The following is a 23,742-nucleotide window of genomic DNA, read 5'->3' as shown; positions in this document are numbered from 1 at the left end:
TGTTAGGCATTCTCATAACCCTGCCCAGTGCCATTTGTTGCCTTTTATTACTAACGCAGTGTCCGTTACCTTTGTTTGCTTCCTTATCCAAGCATTATTCTTTTTATCTAACTGGGTTATTTCCAAAATGGCTCTTTCCATGTTTCTTTTTTAATTATATACCATATAAATAAGATATATTAAATGATAAAAATAAATAAATATATATATATATAAAATAATTAATATAAATTATGTAACATATATAATTAAAGCATATAAATACTCAAACATTCAGCTTCAGGTTAATCTGTAACAGAAATCTTAAACACATCAATATTATTACTAGTTTCTGAGGCAGGTAAGACAGTCTTGTCAACTTCAATGCCACCAAAACACTTCAACCTTTCTTTACCTGTAGCAATATCTAGATCTTTAGACAAGATCAGATTTCTCATCTATTATACAAGATCTATTCCTCCTCATCCCACAAAAAAAATTTTTTTTTTAAGATGCTACTTCTCATCTATACAACTGATAACACTATTTAACTTCTAAATATGTCCAATCTTAGAATACTATTCTTGCATTTGGGACAGTGCACAAAAACCTTCCTTAAATATTATCTGTAAGAGAGCAGTCTGGTTAATAGATGACACCTTTCACAGAGTCACTCCCATATATAATGTCACAAGCAGTTATGTTAAATTAGCTTCTATCATTCCTCCTCTTTTCTCTAAACATATACATGCAGTTGTTAGTCAACATCCATTGCAGTCCATCTTCAAATCTACTGAATCAACTTCACTTCCTCCTCTTTCATTCCATCTTTCTTTGTCTTTTGGAATAGTTTTGGAATACTTTACACTGTTTCCTTCCTACTTGGAAGACCACATCAGTAGGTTTCCAATTTCTTCTTTTAACCACATGTTCACACATACTCTTAATACACTATGAATTTTGCAACCTCTTATCTGTGGGGTTAATATATATATAAAAAAAAACAATCTACATGCACACGTTGCCCTTCTGATTGCTTTAGACACACTTACTGCAGCTAAGTGTTTGTTTCTTTTTAAATAATGAAGTGTGTGTGTGTGCATGACTACTTGCTATTTAAGTGCAATAATAATATTAAAAATATATACATGGCAAACACATCATTAACATAACTTAGCTCTACTTGAGAAAGAAGAGTTGGCAAAGAGAGGGGGAAGTCAGAGCATCTTCCTTTAATTTTTCAGAAAATAACGACATATACTAGAATATTAATTATAAAAAACTTTAAAATACTTTCCTGTATTTTGGGTAATGTCACATTGCCATCATCAGGGATCACAAAAAACAATGACATGTGCATGCAGGCACTAACACTTGGCAAATGAGACTGAATAAAGGCAACAGATGACGGGTCTGGAGTCCTAAACAGTGATCCCTGGTGTCCTAAATTGGGTTGTCTTGGCTGCTGGGCTGATGTTCTTAAAATGTATGCTTCCCAGATTTGGAGCAGTCTCATACATCCAGATTTGTTGAGGTGTGGAAAGTTTTTCAAAGTTGAGGCAGATTCGATGAATAGTCTTTCATACTTGTATTTGGTGTGGTGTAATTGAGTGGCCTTCTTCCAGCAAATGCCGGCCTGGTTGGCTGAGTGGTTAGCATATCCTCTCTCCAGCTAAAAGGCTGTGGGTTAGAATCCCGTCTTGGGCATGGATATTTGTGATTGTCTGTGAAAATAGTAGTGGTCGTGGTGGACAGTAGATGGTGTTGGTGTATATGATGGTTTGCTGTAGTTAGAGGACTGAGTGTTGGAGATGGAGAGTTGTAGAGCAAGTGCCCTCCCTCGGTTAGTCTCGGACTCCCTGGAGGTGTCAAGTAGTAATGATAATAATATATTCTGTGATAGGTGTCCAAAGCATGGTCAGCAAGTCCTGAGTGGCTGTATCGGTGGAACCAGATGTAGTCCTTGTGTTAGGATATCCTGATATTGGCTGTCCTGCCTGTTTTGTTGTAGTAGGACAGCTTAAAACTGCAAGGACAGCTTAAAACTGGTAGGTCTAGGGAATGTGACTGGTCTATTGCTGAAGCATGACTCTCATAAATAGTTCGAATATTATCAACCTATTTCTGAATCCTGGTCTTCACCAATTTCTCTATCAACAAGTCCACACACACAGATTGGCCTATCATTTGTAGCCTCAGGTCTTATCCCCCCTCCTTATGTGGGGGGAGGGTTCTGATCCTGTCGATCCCAACCTCAGTTGGAAATAAATCTATGAATGAATGAAATTTAAAGATACATTAAAAATTAACATGCCTGAATGAATATGTAGGTCTGTTTTGTTAGTTTTTAAGTAATTTTATCCCTTGTTTATAGTGAAATAATTCAGTGTAATTCAGTAATTACATATAATATTACACATTATATTACAGTATGCATTGTACTGCACTAAATGAAACATGATGGCATAGTATTTCTGTGTGATAATCAACTCAAAACACATGAAGCAAGAGCTAATTCTTCAAAGTTGCTTCTTTGTTAATTGGACAATTCAGGAGAGGCTGGGTCATCAACTAACTCTTCAAATTCAAGAATTGCAACAAAGCATTCTGAGGTTGCAGCAAGAGCAGGCTTTTAAAAATTTATGCATCATATCCACCTTAATCTGTACTGTTTTCTTTTCTGGGAAGCAACTGCAGCTTGCATCTTCATGTTAGGATTCATTTCTTCATGACAATAAATTGCCTTATTAATGGTGGCAAATTCTTTTACCAGTATTTTCCCTGTAAATGTTTAACTTTAGAGGACTCGACATCTTGTTATTTTTTCTGAAATTTTCTGCACTTCTAGTTCTATATGCACTTTATCTGAGAGCTCTTCTACAGCTTCCACCAACTGTGTTACATCCTCATTGATGACCTCCAACTCTTTAGCTAGCAACACTATCTTGTCATTAGTTTCTTGTAAGGCTTTGTCTTTGTTGAATCCTGTGAAGGTATGAAAATATATTTTCGACAGCTTTTTCCAAATTCCATTCACACACTGCTGTCACCTCATGTGATGCAGCATCTACATTATTTGTACAATGCATGATAATATATTCCTTCCAAAAGTCTCTGAGGGCTTTTTCATTCTGATTCAGGTAGAGCCTGAGTAATAGTATTGCTTAAATAATATACCTTAAAGTCAGCAATAACACCCTAGTCTGTGGGTGATATTCAGTGAAGGTGTTAAGAAGATGGCTAACTGTCATAAATATGATTGGTTATAAGTCACATACATTGTATGTTGAAAGACTGACTGCATTTGTTATTTAGAAGTATATCACTAGTTTTTGTTTTCTTTGTTTCAGTAACACTAATTATGTTAATCTGGTACTTCTCTAATTCTTCTCCCAATTCTGCTTCTTTTCCATTGATACTTCTTATGTTGATGGTCCCTATCTTGAATTGTGTTTATGTGGAGTTGGAGTTTGTTTCAGGCACTGACTTTTTACTCCTGCTCTGATTCCCTGAGAAAAACAGCAGAGTCCTCTGTTTAACTGGCTACATTCTATTCTGCCTTAAATTCCATCATGTTTGTCCCATCTTTATATTTTGGTGTAAGCCAATAAGAATACAATTTGGTTGGCTAAATCCCAAATTGCCAGCCTGTTGTTGTGGTGCAACACTAGAAGTTATGGATTGGATATTATGTTACAAGCCTCAGTTCTCCTTATTCTTTAAAACTAAGTGGAAGTCTTTTTTCAGTTGCTTTTACCCATAAGCAGTCAGCTTGTAAACACTACCAATTGCTTTGTTAGTGTGTAGCAAGGCACTTAAGGATTAGCATTGACTGTAGTCCATGATGGAGCTTTAGCATATGAATCTTAGGAATCTTATATATCTTTGAAGCAGGGCGAATTGAGTAGGCTATAGTTTTTGTTCAGTTATTTCTGTATGTGAGGATGTGACCTTGTCAAGTAATTTGTTATATATATATCTAAATTGGATCAGAAATATTGCAATATTAATTAAATATTTGTGTAGTTAATGTCCCTTAGGCATCTGCTTTCTTTTTACCATTGAACTTTAGAATATGAAAGTTTATGTTCCTATAAGTAAGAATTGCTTAATAAGAAATTATTTGTGACATCATCTAGGAATTAATGATATATTTCTAGTTAAATCATGTGAACCATAAAGTATATCTCAGTGTGACTTACAGTGATGACTCTGACTTGGCTGGCTTTGGCATACTAGCCTGCACAGTTATGAAATAATGATAAACTTAGAGCTGGCATGACAAATTCAGATCTTAAGGCTACTTAAGGAACAAGTCAAAGCTGAGAGAGCTGCACCTTTACATTCAAATGAATTTCAATATTATATTAGGGAAAAAAAAATTAAGGAAGCTGAAATGGCAGTTCCCTTACTTAAATTGTCAAACAAAAGAAAGATTTAACACTAGCAATATTAAAATTAACTCTTCTTTGAGATGGAGGAATATTGGCCAAAATCAGAAGTGTTGTGTGACTTCTGACATATAAGGGAAGTGTTGATATTTCTGACATATAGGAAAGTGCACCAAATTGCCACCATTCATTTGCTTTAGCCAAAAGCTGAACTTTATATTAAATGTTTTTAACACAGTCATTGATTCAAATCACGTTCTGTACTCCACCACCGAAATTTTTAAGCCAAACTCATTTAAACGTCCCATGATGTCCACCATAAATGCCAAATCCTAGAGACATTAATAGTTTTCTTTAACAGAAGAAACTGACACCTAGGGATAATTATTAACTTAAGTATAAGTTAAGTTCATGATTAATAGTATAAGTTAATCACAAACAGTATAAGGCTCCAGCAAGAAAGGAAGAAAATCTGATTATAAGAAGAAATTAGCCAAGCAGTCCAACTGAAATTCCAGAGTTCTTTGCTTATTTGGCAAGTAACAGGAAGAATGACTATGGAAGGTTAACGTTAATGAGTGCTGATGATGATATGATAGATGAAATAGTTGAGTTACTAAGTGACTATGCAAGGGTATATCATTCAATTGAGGATAATGCTGTGACAGGGACTGATATGAGAATAGAGGTTGATGAATTGGAAGTACTTCTGGATTTTGCAATAAAGGATTCTATATGTACTGTTATGCAACACATTGGGATAGATATGAAACTGGTGATATGGATATGAGGATGGCTGATGGAAAAACAAAAAGTGATATATATTGTACTGTTATGCAACAAATTGGGATAGATATGAAAATGAGGGTGGCTGATGGAAAAACAAAAAGTGATATATCGAGGAGCAGAATCCATTAGAAAGCAGGTGACTAGTGATGTACTGCAAGGTTCTGTGCTTGGACCACTGTTATTTAACATTTATATTAATTCATTTGCAATCGACGTCTGCTATTTTCTATATCATTTTTATAAATTATATAGAAAATAGCAGATGTCAATTGTAAATACCAGTGCCAAAAGAAATTCTTTTTGGAAGTTTTTTGAAACAATTAAGACATTCTTTTTGTATCAATATATTTATAAGTGTTTGTGTGTTAACTGTAAGGTGTATAATTTTCTGATTTGTAAAGGTTTATTATTTGCTTTATTGTACACTGCATTGCCCATCATGGCACTGGTGGGCGATCTTAACATGTGTGATTACTTTCACTGCAGCATGTGAAAGTAATCTCATCCTTCAAATGAATGTCCTTTGCAGAATGAGAGATTTTTGGAGGGAGAATGAAACTGGGGAACGTGTTTATCAGAAGTGTTTTGTGAGTGAATATCATAAGTGTGAAGAGTGTAATAAGAGTGATAACGGTAATTTGAAAGACGAAATGCATGATAATGAAATTGAATTAGTTAGCATTGTAAGTAGTATGAGTGACTGTATGAATGATGTGGTGGAAAATGAAAAGAGTGACCAGATAGTAATGGAAAAGATAGCATACTTATGTGGAGTTCACAGAACAAAATGTGAGATTGGGTGATTGGAGAAACGGCTTGTAGATGGTATTACACAGAAGCAAAAAAGAAAGGGGAGAGAAAGCAGAGCATGAAAGAGCTAAAGTATGAAAATAAGGATCAGATTTCGTTTGGTGATTCATTGATATGAGGAGAGTGTGACAAAATTGTGTTTCCTGGAGGTATGATAAAGGATGTCAGTGATGTTGTAAGGATGCAGAGAGTTAGGGTGAAAGAGATGTTTACTTTGGCTGGTACAAATAACTTATCAGGTGACAAGTGTCGTATGCGAGAAGGTATTAAAAATTTGCTAGTGCATACGTAAAAGCTGTGAGTCTGTTGCCATGGTATGACAGGCAATCTGTGACAGAGAGCTATGATCGTGCAGGATTTATATAAGGCTTGCATCTAAATGGATTTCGTGTTAGGAGTCTTGAGAAAGTGTTGTTCACGGAGAGTATGCAAGTACAAAATCAAGGAAACTAGAATTTTTAGGGGACGATGCAGATTAGTATTGGTCCAGGTGTCCTAGAGGTTTGTAAGGGGGGTTGCAGGATGAAGGGGTTAATGCAGTTTATGTGTACTAATGCCAGATGTATTCAAAATAAGGTTGAAGAGTTTTTGGCATTGGTTAGCACAACTTGGCCTAAAGGTATAGGCATTAGTGAGATGTGGTTGGTCAAGATGATATGTTCATAGATATAGAATGCAAGGAATATAGTGCCTTCAGAGATGACAGAAGGAACAGTACTGGGGGGGGGGGGGTTTGCTAATCATAGTAGAGGAATTAAAGCCAAAAAGAGTAGCAGCACATTAGGAGGACAGGGATTCAGAGGCAGTTCATTGGAGGCTATCCATTGTGAGATAGAAGCCAACAGGACTAAATATGTAATTGACTGCTGCTATAATCGAGGGGATATATGGGAGAATGTAGATGACATGCATTATGAGGAAAGTAGTATCTGAATTTATCATAAATCAGGTAGAAGTAAGATGGATGAATAACTTCATTAAGCAGGGGTTGCAGACAAAGAAAAAGTTGTGGAAGGATTATAGAGAAAAAAGGTATTCAGTTTGTCTATGAGCAGTATAAGGTGTAGGCAAGTGCTCCCGGTATGATAAAGAAGGCCAATGCTGATTATAAGAGGAAAGCTTGCTGATGAGGCCAAAAGAACCCCTAAGGAGTTCTTTTGCTATGTGGCAAGTAAAAGGAAGAATGACTATGGAAGGATGATATCAAAAAGTGCTGATGATAGGGAAGTAACCAAACCAAACCAAATAGCAGAATTACTGAGCAGGCATTTTGCAGGGATGTACCATCTTTGGATTAGAGGGTTTAAGTACATGGCAAGAAGGGAGAGAACAAATGGTCACCAGTGGAAGTTGTATGAGAGTGTCATTAGCAAGGGTGTTAAGCTTCTAGGTTTTTTTTTTTTTTTGCTTGGAGGGTGGCAAATGGATGGAATGGGTTACTGGAGGTGGTGGTGAATGCTTCATTGGTGAATGAATTTAAGGAGGAGTATAATAGATATTGTGTGAATAAATGGATCTCCCATTCATGACTTATTTTTCATGGTTAACAACATCACACAATTTTATAAAAGAGATGTTTTATTAATGCTTATATTTTGCTGATTTTCAACTCAGCATCATCAGTCATCAGAGCACAACACATTTGTACACGCGACAGTGAGTGAGTGAAACAATATAATTGCAAAAGACAAAAGATCTAAAGTCCTATTTTTGGTACCTTCTAAGGGGGAAAAAAAAAAAAAAAAAAAAAAAAAAAAGCTATGCAGGAGTTTTTCTTAGGATAACAGTCTCCCAAATTTTTGGCAAATTAATGCAACCATATTTGTTAAGATTGGGAGAATTCTTCAGAGCCATTGCTGACTCAAAAAATAATCTTTCAGATCTATAACGACTTTTAAATAGCACATTTATTTTCCTCTATTTAATTCTGTGTGAAGGAATGTCCAAAGCATGGTCTGCCAGTCCTGACTTGCCATAGTAATAGTAGCGAATGTATCTGTCATGTTCTTCCAGGTGGATGTTAACTGATCTTCCTGTTTGCCCATAATAGGCCAAGTCACAGTCACAAGGAACTTCATACACTCCTGGGTGTGCTAAAGGGTGAAGTTTATCCTTGACATGAGGTTCAACAAAGTATTGTTGAAACGTGTGAAGGCCATGTTTCAACAATACTTTGGCTATCTTTTCCGATGTACCTCTGATATAGGGAATAGAAATGATCATGTTGTATTCTTGTGTATTAGGGGAGGGCAGAGTAATGGGCCTATGTAGTATTTTATCTATTTTGTAGGGATTGTAGCCATTGGCTAAGAACGTATGGTGCAGATATTGGAATTCTGTGGTCAGAGCTGTATCGTTAGAACAAATGGCTCTGTGTGTACGTGTTTTTAAAGAGCCAGAGCCATTTGTTCTAACGATACAGCTCTGACCACAGAACTCCAATATTCCTCCATCTAATCCTTCACACAGGATTAGATGGAGGAAAACGAATGTGCTATTTAGGAGTCATTATAGATCTGAAAGATTATTTTTTGAGTCAGCAATGGCTTTGAGGAATTCTCCCAACCTTAACAAATATAGTTGCATTAATTTGCCAAAAATTTGGGAGACTTTTGGTTTTTGCAATTATATTGTTTCACTCACTGTCGTGTGTACAAGTGTGTTGTGCTTTGATTATGCTGAGTTGAAAATCAGCGAAATATAAGCATTAATAAAATATCTCTTTTATAAAATTGTGTGGTGCTGTTAATACCATGAAAAATAAGTCATGAATAACTGTCAACACCTAAGCTTACCTGTTAGATGGATCTCCCATGATGATTTCTGACTGTGTGTGTATTATTATACAGTTACCTTTATAATAATAATAGTTGGAAGGGAAATATTCAGTTACTTGCTGATGATGCAAAATAGTGTATTATAACATTTAATCAAGACAGTGTAGAGAGTTTGCAGGATTGTTTAAATAGGCTGACAGTATGGCCAAAAAGATAATAGATGTCACTTTAATGTGGAAAAGTGTCAAGTTATGCATTTTTGGATGAAAATATTACAAGCTGTGTACCACATTGAGGGAACTGTACAACAGGAAATTGATGAAGCTAGATTCAACAGTAGAAAGTTACCATTTAAGTTACTTACACGTGTGGATAGGCTTATGTGTTCGTCAGACATGTTGTAATAGGTTTCACGGTATGATAAGAACACAGATGGTTAAGAAAATAACTATTTATTAACTTAGAAGCTAATATTTCGCTGGTATTATATCCAGTATCTTCAGAGCACACAACACAAAGTTTGTTACAAATGCAAGACAACCACAATCCGGTGTAACAGTGGGGCTAGTATAAGTGATTGCAGCGTGCAACACACGACTAAAGTCCTAATATGGCGCCATCTAGGTTAAAAAAAAAAATTCAAGTTTTGAAATAGTAGTCCAAATCATAGTTTGAAATTTGTAACAAACTTTGATAGTTATTTTCTTAACCATCTGTGTTCTTATCATACCGTGAAACCTATTACAACATTTAAGTTGCTTAATGGATTTCATATGGTAATGTAAAAGAAATATTCAACACTTGATTGGGGGGATGGTCAGAACAAGGGATTGCTGGAAATTGAGTAAGACTGTGATTAGCAAGGGTGTGAGGACTAGATTTTTCACTTGGAGAGTGGTGAATGAGTGGAATGGTTTGCCAGTCACTTGTGAGTGCTCTGTCAGTCATTGGGTTCTAGGAGAGGTATGATAGATATTATGTTGAATAGTTTGGGTCTTTCACAACGAGTCTTTAGACTCCATGAAGGTATCTGTGCAATAATAACTATTTTTCAAGATATTAGCCAATATTTCACCATGGTGATGAAGGCTTCATAGACACAAAAATATGTGAGATATGCATTCTGGCACAATCATAACGGTAGGAAGACAAATACAGACTGAGTGCAATCTTGTGTTATACTACAATCCTAATTTACCCTCTTTGGGCAGGAGAAGATCTTGATTCTGATGCAGATAGAACAATAGTCTTAAATAAATTTGAGACCAATAAAAAGTTTTTTTTTTTAACTTTTTTATTGGTCCTTAAATAAAATATCTACAAAGAATACTGACTGGTTTCACCACAAATAGTGAGTGGCTTCTTCAGAATATATTAACAATTCAAGTATGAGGAGCAGGTGAAGTGGCATACATCATTTTGAGGTGATTAGCTGAAAAGTTGAAGTTAGGTATATTAAGTGATCTAATCTAGGATTTCCAAACATCATTTATGATAAACGTACTTGGTTTTTGTTGAGAGAACCATGTGAATGAATGATGGTACTAGATTCTTTAATCTGACATGCAAGAAAGTTTTCTCCAAGATATGATATACAGGTTCTGTCCCATTTAATATTATGGTGTGTATTAGAAGAGTGGTAAGTAAATCCTTAATTTTATGCTCACTGTTATAAGCCACATCACCAAGATGTTACTTTTTTTCTTATTACAAAATTTCTACAAACGTGACCTATGTCAGAAAGGCTACAAGAAAGAATAAGGAAGTCCATAGACCCCTGGATGTTTGTAGATGGGTTGTTATTGTTTTGTGGAGAATGAAGAAGCTATGTATGGTAAAAATAGGTTTAAGCACCGCTCTAATGTTATGAATTTTTAGAAGGTTGGAAAACTGGCTCCATGAACACACATGGATCTATAGTCAAAAATATATAGGGAACTTTTTCCCTGCACTTGATTCTTGGGACCCCTGTGCAGTATTACAATATACAGTTATACAATATTAGCCCCAGTGTTGTATTATATATAGATCCATAATTGCTAGCCTGCAATATGAAGATACCACCTAAGATGATGAGATTACTGATGTAAGGGATTGAAATGGAGTCTGCCTAATAAAAGTCAAGATTTGGCTGCAGAGAATGATTAGAAAATAATATTTTTTTACATGATTCTCCTTGCATACCCATTGAGGACAAGCAGTTTCAAGTAGAAACTGCTTGTCCTCATCTTTTAAGATGGAGACAGCACTTTAAAAAAAAACATATGAATGATGCCCATTTTTTGCAATGAAGATGTCAAGAAATGGTATTTTCTTCATTCTCCAATTCCAAGGTGAGCTGAATTTTTGAGAATGAAGATAGATTATGTTGTCTTCACAACCTGATTTTAAAATATCTGAGAATGGATTGACATTTACTAAAAGCCCACTCACCTTGGACGTTATCTTCATTCCTCATTTCTTCACCATCCATCACAAAAAATAGGCATGATTTTCAAACTTAAAAAACATATAAACAGGTACGTAAAACCAAGACAGATAGAAAAAAAGAACTCCAGTTTCTTCTCAGATAATTTGTCCTCAGTGGGTCAAATCTTGACATTCATTATATAGACTCCATTTCAATTCCTTACCATACACATCCTTCTTCATTCTCTAAAGGACAGTAACCCCTGCTAATATTCAGGAGTATATAGAATTCCTTTTCTTGTGGTCTTCTGTATGCAGGTTAGGAATTTATTTTCTGTTTTCCTGTTTTCTTATTTTCTGGATCAGAAAATAAGAAAAATTATTTTGAAATTTCTTGCAGAAATTTCAAAATAAGAAAACAGGAACATCTTAGCAATGTGGCTTATAACAGAGGAAAAATCAGGACACTATTCTTCCAGCACACATCATGATACTGAATGGGACAAAGCCTCTATGCCATATCTTGAGGAAAACGTGCTTGTCAGATTAGAGAATCTAGCACCATCATTCATTCACATGGTTCTCTTAACAAAAACCAAAGTTTTATACTAAATGCGATGTCAGGAAATCATTGATTAGATCACTTAGCATATCTAACTTCGGCTAATTGCCTCCAAACAATGGAAAACAGATTATACGCGCCATGCTTTGATTGCTAATAATATAGCAGTTTCTCATTTTTTTTTATAATAATTGGCATTTCTCTCATCATCTTTATCTTAATTTACCCTGAATAAATCACCCTTCCCTTGTGATTAAAGAACAATAAAAATCCCAGTTCATTTAATAATTGCTAGTAGTTCTTGCAAAGTTTAATTCATCAGCATAGTGATAGTGTCAGAGATTTCTGGTGAGTTCAGGTATTCAAGTTAGTGATATACTGTGATAGATTCTAAACACAATCTGAGATTTATATTTACATCTATTTAGTGGAATGTTTTTTTTTTATTTTCCTTTTGGATCCAGTGGGCTGTGTCATTGGCATAGTCCCTCAATTCCAGAATGCTTGTAGCATAGGTATTTGTTCAATACCTGTTTTTTACATTCATCCTAACCTGTATAAAATATCTCTGCCTCAATTTACCCAATTTCTGGGAAGCTGTCATCATGAGACTATCAGCAGAATGATCAAGATCCTCTCACTGCATCCTCCATATGTAGTACCAGTTAGGACTTGGAGAGGCATGTTTTTGAACTTAGAATGTGTTTATCTTCTTTCTGTTGTGTCTACATGCATATTCATACCTATGAAAAAGCCTTTGAGATCAAAGTCAAATATCAGCTAATAACTTGATAAAACTTAATTAATATCCATAGACATCCTTTTCTTCCGTTAAAGAAAAAAGGTGATAATGAGCATCTAAGTATCCATGCTAGGTTGTCAAAGAACTGGAATGTTAAAAAATAGGGAGTCTGCTTTTCAAATTTATTCCCAGTTTCTCTGATCCAGAAAGCAAATTAAATTGCTCTTGATTTAATCCATATGAACTCATGAACTTATATAGTTTTCTTTACAAATTTCATTACATGTTCTGGTTTTACAACTTTTGAACAAACAATACCCAATAAACATGAATATAATGAACATGGTTAAACTCACTCTCAGCTCACAGTTGTAGTTTCATTCGTTTAATTAACAGCTCAGCTGCAAATGATTTTGATACCAGAAATTCATGCTTTTCAAAAAGATTATTTACTTCATTAATCAGCATATCCATGGAGTCCTGGGATTCCATAGTTGCAGGCCCACACTAACTGACAATATCTGTCATGCCTTTCCTTAAACCTATTCACTGACAACATGCTCATTACATCCACTCCATTCCACTCATTTGATACTCTCCAAGCAAAATAATCTAGTTCTCCAAACTCCTGCTAACTTTAATCAGTTCCTGTGGATGAACTTTTGTTCTGTGCCATTTATTGAATAATTTTTTTTGCATCTATCCTATAAAACACCTTGAGCAGTTTATTTTTCTTTCTTATCCTGTCTTTTCTGTGTTTACCAAATGATGTAAACCACAAATTCATGATCTATCCTGATAATAGATAATTGACATGCTTTATTATTATTATTATTCAGGCCTCCATGGAGTCAAAAGACTCATCGTGGGAGGTCCTTCCTAAGAAACACAAAGTCTATCAAGACTCATCGAGGGGAGGCCCCCCCCCTGAGAAACACAAAGTCTATCATAACCACTCCTTAAACTCACTGACCGTTCTCCCTCTCACCACTCCATCAGGCAATGCATTCCATGGTTCAACCACCCTCTTGCAAACAGTTTCCTTTTGTAACTTCCAGGGATGGCCTCTTGTCATCACTCCTTCCCGCTGTTCAACCAAGCGAAAGAACTCCCCAGTGTCAACCCTGTAACCACCTCTCAACAGTTTAAAAGTCTCAATCATATCACCTCTCCTCCTTCTGTGCACCAAACTCTTCAGTCCACATTCCCTCAGCCGATCCTCATAACTAACATGGTACAGTCCTGAAACCATCTTTGTTATCCACCATTGTACCCTTTCCACAGTTAATTCCCCTTCAAATCCTGGGGACCAAATCTGAACAATAGTCTAAGTGTGGTCTGATCAGAGACTTATACAACGGAATGATAACCCTTTTATCTCTGCAGGTCAGTGTCCCCATTATTGCAGCAATCCTCTGCTGCTATACTTACTGCTATCTTAAGTATGCACAAAGGAATAATCACTTTCTTATCCCATTTATCACTCATCATTCCAGTAATCATTTTTTGCTGTTTGTATCAAAAGTGGAAACAAAGTTATTTCTTGTTACATTGACCTGCCATCAGTTGTCATATGTTCATAGTATTGTTTTATTTACATCGGTCTTTTGGAGAGTCTAAGTGAATTTTATTTACTATTCCCTTCCCATTTTAGCATTGTTAGAAAATAAATAGATATTCCTCTTACATAAATAAAAGAGCCAATAGATCGGAATCAAAGAGTTTCATGCCGAATATAGTAAACTATAAAAATTTCGGCTGATTGTAGCGTAAGCTAAAGCACATAGTTCAACACTAGGGCAACTCGTTGCAAAGGTGGGTAATGTAAAACACATCTCCTAGGAGATGTGTTTTACATTATGGGTAATACTAAGAATAGTGATCAGAACTATACCCACCTTTGCAATGAGTTCCCCTAGTGTTGAACTATGTGCTTTAGCTTACGCTACAATCAGCCGAAATTTTTATAGTTTACTATATTGGCATGAAACTCTTTGATTCCAATCTTTGAGTTTCTTATTCGGCTTTGAAATAATGTGGGATTTAATATCCCCTTAATTTAAATAAAAGATATTCCTCTTTATTTAATCATATGGCATGAATATCAAAACATGCAGTACAATACACTTTAATAACATATAAAATTAAAAGTCAAAAGTCATTTTAAAAACCAAAAAAATTAACACGTTCGCTGCCACACTCCTCCCGCATGGGAACAAACTATGATTTCATAGTTTGTTCCCGCACACCAAGCCCTTTTTGCGTCTTCAAGGCCACTACGAGTAATCTCGTAGCCGGCTTATCAGACAGAATTTTGTTTCATACGCCAACTACTAGTAATCTCGTATTGATGAGTCAATGGTGTTGTGGTGCGATAGACTGGCGTTTCGGCAATACATAAAAAACAAAAAACATAAATATGGCGTGAAATTCTATGAACTATGCGAATCGAATGGATTGGTGATAAAAATAAAAATGTATACAGGAAAATCAGAATCCTCTTTAGCAAAAATGGATCATGTATATGATAGTGTATTCCACTTGATGGAAGAATATTTAGACAGGGGTTATGTATTGCATATGGACAATTTTTATAATTCTGTAGCTTTGATGGAATCGCTTTCGACAGAAAAATGTACATGTGTGGAACGCTGAGAAATAATACGAAAAACAATCCACCAGATGTTATTCAGAAGAAACTAAAGAAAGGGGAATTTGTCTGGCAATGAAGAGGTCCTGTTGTAGTCAGCAAATGGAAGGATAAGATGGAAGTTCTTTCGATTTCAAATAATATGCACAAATTTGGAATGGTCGAAATGCAAAATCGGAATGGTAAATTTCAATTAAATCCAAACATCGTTAGGGATTATAATTTGGGGATGTCAGGCACCGATCTTGCTGATCAAATGCTTTCTTACTATTCCACCTTACAAAAGACAATTAGATGGCGAAAGAAATTGGCAATACGCATTTTTGAGGTATACATTCAAAATGCGCATAAATTTTATAACATGATTACTGGAAATGCAATGACTGTGTTAAAATTTAGAGATCAATTATCTCAGTTTTTGTTGGAATGGATGAGCTTACACAATCAGAGAACATCAGGAGGAATCGGGATTTTCATTATTTGGAAATTCCACTAAGAGAAAAAAAAAATTGCCCAACAAAGCCATGCCGGTGTGTACATGAAACAAACGATCACTTGAAACACGTTCTTATTGTCCTATTTGCCAGGGAAAACCACCATTATGCGTGGAAAATTGTTTTAAAATGTACCATTCTTAATTTGAATAAATTGTTTTTTTATTTTATTGATTGGTTTTAATTTTTATTGATTTTATTAGTTTTAAATTGATTTACAAATGACGTGTTATACTACGGATTAATTCGCGCTTGGCATAGGAGGTTGGTAATCGACATACGAGTATATTCGTAGTTGGCTTCTGTGAGACATATATAATATATAATATTTTAGTTGAAATTATTTCCCTTCTACCAAGCCCCCAGATGTGCTCTCTGCTTTATTCAGAATCCAAGGGTCCAAATTAAGGTAAATATATTAAGGGTTAACTCGTGTTTGACATAGGAGGTCGGTAAATCGACATACGAGTATACTCGTAGTTGGCTCGTGAAGCTCATGTACGAACTACGAGCATACTCGTAGTTGGCAGCGAACGTGTTAAAAGGTTACATCCATATTGGTCAGATAGTTCATAGCTTCGGGTGTAGCATTTAAAAAGTCAAATTTGTCTCCTGAATATGCTCTGAGATAACACTGAATCACAATATGATTCACAGTTTGTCTCTGAGCTCCACAATCACAATGCGGGGATGGTCGTTTACCCCATTTAAAAAGCATGTCCGCATACACCATGACCAGTTCGTATTCTATTAAGCTGAGTCCAGGATTTTCATGGGAGGTGTGAGCAAGCATCAAAACTTTCTTGTAATTCATTGAGAGAAAATTTTGTGATGTCATCTGTATGGCTCTCCCACTGTTCTTGCCACTTTTGCTTCAAGTCAAAGTTAGAATGTAGTAGTAGTTGGGCTAATTGTAGTGGTGGATGTCTTGATTTCAATCGTTGTACACTTAAGTCTGGGAGATCTAAATGTATTGGTAGGGCTGTGTTCTCCAAGATTTTCTTATACTCCTGTAAGAGAGAGCTTTAGTCCTGCGCAGATTCAGTGGAATAATATTACTAAGAGCTGGAAGCCAGTGTGTGGGCGTTGATTTAATTGTGCCAGAAATCAGTCTCATTGTATTATTTAGTTGGCTATCAACAAATTTAACGTGTGCTATTTAGCCACACTGGTGAGCAATATTCGGCAACAGAAAAAACTAGACCAAGAGCAGTAATCTGCAGATTATCGGCTGTTGCTCCTCATGTTGTGCCTATTAGTTTTTGTATTATGTTGTTACGGGTTCTTAACTTAGCAGAAACGTTTGTTAGGTGTTGCTTGTAAGAGAGCATGTGGTGCAGGGTAACGCCCAAGTACTTTGGGAACTTATCGTGTCGTAGTAAACATCCTTCAAAGAAGATATGTAAAGTGACATCTGCCATGTGATTATTAAGGTGAAAGCTTGATACTTCTGTTTTGTCTGGATTGAGCTGGAGCCTCCATTTTTTATAATATTCACCTATAGTTTTCAGATCTTTTGTAAGTACGTCTTCAGCCTGACTCATGTTTTTGTGTCGAATGGCAATTACAGTGTCATCAGCATAACAGAACTTGCGTGAGATGGTAGCAGGCAAGTCATATGTGTATAGGTTATAAAGTAAGGGTGCCAATACTGACCCTTATGGAAGACCATTATTAAGTTTTCGTTGTCGGGACATTTTATTTCCTAATATAACTTGAAAGAAACGTTCAGTGAGCATGGAGGAAATTAAGTGGGCAGTCCGTTTACATGGACAATGCTAAGAAATTTGTATAAGACCTTCACGCCATACTGTATCATAGGCTGCTGTTAGGTCCAAGAAGACAGCTGATGTTTTATCTTGCTTCTGAAATCCAGCTTCCTATGTATGATGTTAAAGTGAGCAATTGATCACAGCAACCACGTTTTTCTCTAAAACCAGCTTGCTCAATCGGGACATGCTGCAGAATTGGTGTGGACAATCTGTTGTACAGAAGGCGCTCTAACATTTTATAGGTGCAACTCAATAAAGCAATAGGTCTGTAACTTTTTGTCTCCTGGGGTGGTTTTCCAGGTTTAAGAATAGCAACTATTTTTGATTTCTTAAACTGGCTAGGTAGTCGGCCAGTCAATATATCAGAAAAGAATTCACAGAGCCCTTTTATAGTATTTGGCCCACTATTAATCAGAAATTCAGGATGGACACTGTCAAAGTCTGGGGCCTTGCCTGCTTTGATATTTTTTATGATGGCTTTTACTTCATCTATAGCGAAGATTGAGGCATATTGTGAGAAAGTAGGGGGCATTTATTTTTAAAGCTCTAAGTTCTTTCTTAACTTTCTTGGTATGTTCATGGCCCTAGGTGCCCTTGATATATTAACGATTTGATTAGCTATTTTCTCAGGGGAGATGATTGTGCTTTTTCTTTTAGGTAGATTAGTTGTGGATAGTTGTTGGAGAAGATTCCAAGCTTTTCTACTTAATCGTTTGAAGTCAAGGTTTTCAACTGTATCAGTCCATTTTGTTTTTCAAGATGAGTTCAGGCTATGTAGTAATTCATCTGCTATTTTAGGATCTTCACTTTTCAGGAACTCTCTATAGAGATGTTCACTCTCTTCATTCCATCCAGGGACAATCTTTTCTGTAACCTCTAGGGATATTTTTTTTGCAGTTAATATGATTGCTCCTACAAATCTCTTGTACTCTGCAACTTTAGCAGGTATCCACCGAACACATTTATCCAATTCATTCGAAAAATTTTTCCAATTTGCTTTTTTCAAATTCCAACGCGGTCGTGGAAAGGATCTTGCTATAGGTAGTGTCATACCAATTTCCAGTAACACCGGTCGATATTGACTGTGTGGGAAGTTAGAAAGTACATATCATTTTGCTGGTAATGTTTGCCCTTCTGTGTTTATTGAAACAAAACATAAGTCTGGATTAGACTCTATTTGTTTTCTAACCCAGTGGTCCTAGCACACAGAGAATAAACTGAAAGAGCATGTCACTTACTTGGAAGTGATATAGGACAGTATTTTAATGTAAAATAAATTGTTAAAGATGCCAGTAATGTAACTTTTAATTATTTTTAATTTAGTTGGATTTTTTATTTTTATTGAAAACTTTACAGCTTTGACTTATAACTAAATTTAAAATTTGAAGTGTATTTCCTGATGTGATAAATTGTCTCAGCATTATTTTGCTGTATCATCTGCATAAGTTTAAAAGTTGTCACACTTACATTTGCCATACATCCTCATTACCAATACTTTTTGTTCTAGAACTCTTGGTTTTGGCCTTCTCAATCTCCTACAGAGAAGACGTCCATTGTATCCACTGAGAAAAGAAAGAAAGAAAATAACAGGACAATCTGTTATGAGTACGGATGTAAATATTATCATCACAGTGATGCATGCTATGAATGTGCCTGTAAGAATGGACAATGATTTAATTCAAGAAAAAAATACAAGAAAAGGAACAACTGGAGGTTTGTAATTATTATTATTATTACTTGCCATGGAATGCCATGATTCACTCCACTTGTTAAATGCATTTATGTATTCTCAAATTGGTTTGCCTATTTTGTATGATGAAAATCTTTCCAGAAAGGGTCTCCTTTTTGAATTGCATGGGGGATAGTAAGAGAATTCTTGCTCCAGCAAAGCATTCTGCAAGGTAGTGATGAGCCATACCTCATCAATACCTGGTGGAATGCTTCATTATTGAAGGAGTTTCAAGTGATTTGCTAAACTATTTGAATGATCTCCCACAGTAAGTGCAGTGATTTCACAGAGACAGAATAATATTGTACTAATACTACTGCTATGTACAAAGTAGATATCCTGGATGATGATGATGAGAGGAAAAAGAGAATTAAGTCTAGTTAACAAACAACAAGTGTCAAGTACACCAAAATTTAACACGTAAGAGGAGACGAACAAAGATGGAAGATATGGCTTTTGCATGTCTTGTGAAAGTACATTACACAAAGGTGTTGTATTGAATTTTATGTTCAACAAGCTGAAATACCCTTCCTTCAAATGGTATGAATTAAATCATATGAACCAATTAATAAAAAAATATTATGTCATTTTTCCTGAAATATTATTTACTAAAATTAAAAATACTACATTAAAATAGAGGCCTCAGTGGATGTGGTGATTGTATCCTTTGCATTAGACTGCCCGAAGATAGACTTAAGTTCAAATGTATTTGCTGACTGGAGGAACCTTTTCTAAGCCTTTTTTCGACTGGTTCCCGAGTTAGTCGATCTCTGGCACAGGCAAGTGGTTTTTTTTCTCCTGGATACTCGGGTTTTTTATCCCGCAAACTCAAGAAAATTGAAAATTGACTGTAGAACCCACATTATTTCAGAGTAACATATCATGTCAGTTGAGTTAGGTACCAAGAGATGGCAGCACTTGTTTGCCTGTGTCTTCATTGGTTGCTGCTTATAACTAGTAATAGTCATGGGCCAGCTATCTCTCTTTGGTTACTGGTGGAGATTGAACTACTCCATTCAATCTTCAAAAGCTAGTCAGGGTTAAACAGGCCTTGCCTACTCCCTATAAGGGAATAAAAGGCATTAGCTGATGATTATTATTATTACATTAAAAATACTATATTGTGCTTTTCTTTCCTGGATGCATGTGTGAAGATCTTCACTACTATTCACCTCGAAGCATCCTACATTATATAATTACCCATATGAGAAACTGCAGAATCTCAAATCAGTGTCTGTAATTGAAAACATTTGGTCTTGTGACTTCTTAATAGTTATCACAAGGCATATACTGACCCTAAACTCAACATTTAAATTCAAAGAGATAGTTGGTTAAATTAGAGGGATGAAAATAAATGCAGCTTCTGCAAGCAGGATCTCATTGCAGTGCCTGCAATTCAAAATACGTTAATTAGAGAGATGAAAGTAGATGCACTGTTTCCTCAGCCAGTCAGTTTCACAATTTCAATAATGTTCATATGGAGGACTTTCACCTGTAGTGAAGTATCACTGCATAAGTTGCCACCCTCAACTTTTTAGCATTTTAAGATTATGCAGTAAGCTATAATAAAAAAAAAAATAAATAAAAAATATGTGGTCTTACTATAGATATCTTTATTGGGTCCAAAAACCACTGATCCCTGTTACACATAACTCAGTTTCCAAATGAAAGTCAGTATTTTAATTTTTATTTGAAAAAAAAAATAATAATAAGATAGGATAGTAGCAACAAATATTATGAGTGACAGTTTGGAGTGAACAAATTAAATAATGAGTTCTATGTTTAGTTCAATATATACTTAATCTGTAACTCATTGAAGTAACTGCAGCTGTGGTATTTATTTGTCTTGACTCTGATCTACTTACTTCATCCTTTAAGCTGTACAGAAAAAATTCTTGGGGTGTAAGGCTGGAACTATGAGATAGCCCTAAAATTGTCTTTTCTAACTAAGTAATGAATGATCTGCATACTTAAGTTTATCACCATTGTCAGTTTCTTTAAATGAGTTATTATTATTAATACACCCTCCATGGAGTTGGCAGACTCATCATGGGATTCATTCAACTGGCAACAAATCTATCATACCGAATCTTAAAATCCTTATTAACAAATTCCAGTAATGCACTCCATTCAATGAGAATTCTCCATGTAAAAAAATCTACTCCTCACTACTCTTCACCACACTCTTACACGACCTCCAGGGATGGCCTCTGGTTCCTACCCTATTGCCTTCTCCTCTGGATTAATCTGATAAAATCCCCTTACTAACTTAAACGTTTCTATGATATTGCCTCTTTTCCTCCTATCCATCAAACTCTGCAATCCACATTTCTTCAACCTCATTCCATAGCCAGCATTCCGTTAGTCACTCTACTTTGGACCTTCTCCAATGTTTCCATGTCACACTGAAAACTAAGTGACCAAATCTGAGAACAACAGTCCACATGTGGTCTGACCACTGCTTTATACAGTAGCACAACTATTTCGTATCATAGTGGCACTACGATGTGCAATTTTTGCAATACATCCTCTGAACTTCAGTCTGCTGTCACTAATCACTCCGAAATCTTGAATTTCATCCACTACTTGCAGTACAGCACCATCAATATAGTTATATTTCTGTACTCCAAAATGCAACACCTTGCACTTATTAAAACTACAACCCCACTTTTTTCTCTCCATTCACTCCAGATGATATATCATGTATAAACAAATTACACAGCAGAGGCCCACAAACAGAACTCCGGGGCATGCTACAGGCTACCCTTCCTTTTTGAGATCACTGCTCCATCATACACAATTTGTTGGTATTGTTCAGAGAGTCAATCTCCAATCACACGATACTATTTATTCCCTTATAGTTATATTTCTGTACTCCAAAATGCAACACCTTGCACTTATTAAAACTACAACCCCACTTTTTTCTCTCCATTCACACCAGATGATATATCATGTATAAACAAATTACACAGCAGAGGCCCACAAACAGAACTCCGGGGCATGCTACAGGCTACCCTTCCTTTTTGAGATCACTGCTCCATCATACACAATTTGTTGGTATTGTTCAGAGAGTCAATCTCCAATCACACGATACTATTTATTCCCATCATCTACAGCTTGTACACCAATTTATCATAGCAGTCGATCAAACGCTAATCCAAGAATATCACTGTATATGATTCTCACTTATCCAACACACCCATCACTTCGTCATAAAATGCAAGTAAATTGCTAAACAAGACCTATCCTTTTACAAATCTATGTTATCCCTTTACAAATCACCATAAAGAATACTATGTCCATCAACCAATTTTGTATTCTATTCCTAACCAATCTCTCCAACATCTTGACCACAACTGCAGTTATACAGACTGGCCTATAGATGGAGACTTCTGTCTTAGAACCATGCTTGTGGAGTGGTACTATTTTGCCTTCTTTCCACTCCTTAGGAACCCTATCCACTACAAGACTTTCATTAAATAACCAGGTCCAGGTTATAACCAACTGTGGTGCATATTTCTTAAGCATACATGGTGATATATCATCCATTCCCAGAGCTTATTAATATCTAACCCAACCAGCACCTGATACATCTGATTCTTTCACTTCCAATTCTCCTAATACTAGCCTCCCTTCTATATGTATTGCACGGCATCACTTACACCAGTATGGTATACACTGATAAAATACTCATTCGATAATTCCACTATATCCTTTGCAATGATTAATCTACTTCCATGACTATCTACTAGTGTTAATCTGCCATAATTGTTCTTCCTCTCGACACCATACAAAAGTGTGCGGTGTCGAGGGTTTATTAATCATCAGACCTCAAACCGTTCATAGGATAAGGTGGTCAGCCCTACGCCCCGGTGTATCCTATGTCCTGTAGTGTTGAGTTCTCAAGGCCGGTTCACCTGCTTTGTAGGATGAAAAACCCCAGGATAAACTGGGGAAAAAACCCTACTGTCCATGCCCAAGACCAGGTAACTTGGCTATGGCTGAGGAAGATTCTTCAGCTCCTCATGTCACCGACGGGAATCGAACCTAGGACACTCCTTCCCCAGGCATATGGTTATGAAGTGCACAGCCACTAGGCTAACTGCATGGACATATCATTTATGTACAAATTAAACTGCAATGGTTGCAGCACTGAACCTTGTAGCACACCACTAGTCACCTGTTTTCACCTTCATTCCTTCCCTCCATATATCAGTTTTTGATATCTGTCCAGCAGCCATCCTCTTATCCACCTAACCAGTGTATGTCCATCCCTATTTCTTCTAATTTGCATAACAGAGTTCCATATGGTATTCTGTCAAATGCCTTTGCAAAATTCAGCAAAATCATTGTGTAGCAATTTTCTTTATCCAACTCAGCTGTTACTTTTATCTACCCATTTTTAGATTCTCTTTTTTACTTAATTTTCTATTACTTTTACCACCATGCCTGAGATACTGATTGGTGTATAATTTGTTACTGCAATCTTAAAACCTCCCTTAAGTAAAGGAATTATTTTGCCATCTTTCCACACCCTTGAAATTCTACCAATGCTGAGTCTTAAATTAAAGAGCCTAGTCAAGAGCTTTGTCAGTTCCCTTTCACATTTTTGCAAAATCCTAGCTGATATTCCATCTA

General features: G+C 35.9%; 1 protein-coding gene across 4 annotated transcripts in view; it reads left to right on the top strand.

Moving 5' to 3' along the window:
- Positions 1–23,742, top strand: part of Cc2d2a (Coiled-coil and C2 domain containing 2A) — a 518,960-nt gene that overhangs the window by 371,751 nt on the left and 123,467 nt on the right. For all 4 annotated transcript variants that reach the window (XM_090401677.1, XM_090401676.1, XM_090401674.1 and 1 more), the window contains exon 28: positions 18,883–19,088. In XM_090401677.1, coding sequence (XP_090257803.1) covers positions 18,883–19,088 — 206 coding nt within the window. The remainder of the gene's footprint in view (positions 1–18,882; positions 19,089–23,742) is intronic.

This window comes from Typopeltis vanoorti, chromosome 12 (genome assembly GCF_054136105.1).
Source record: "Typopeltis vanoorti isolate ZY-2024b chromosome 12, IOZ_Tvanoo_1.0, whole genome shotgun sequence".
NCBI lineage: Eukaryota > Metazoa > Arthropoda > Arachnida > Uropygi > Thelyphonidae > Typopeltis > Typopeltis vanoorti.
This window is presented reverse-complemented; position numbering and strand designations above follow the sequence as displayed.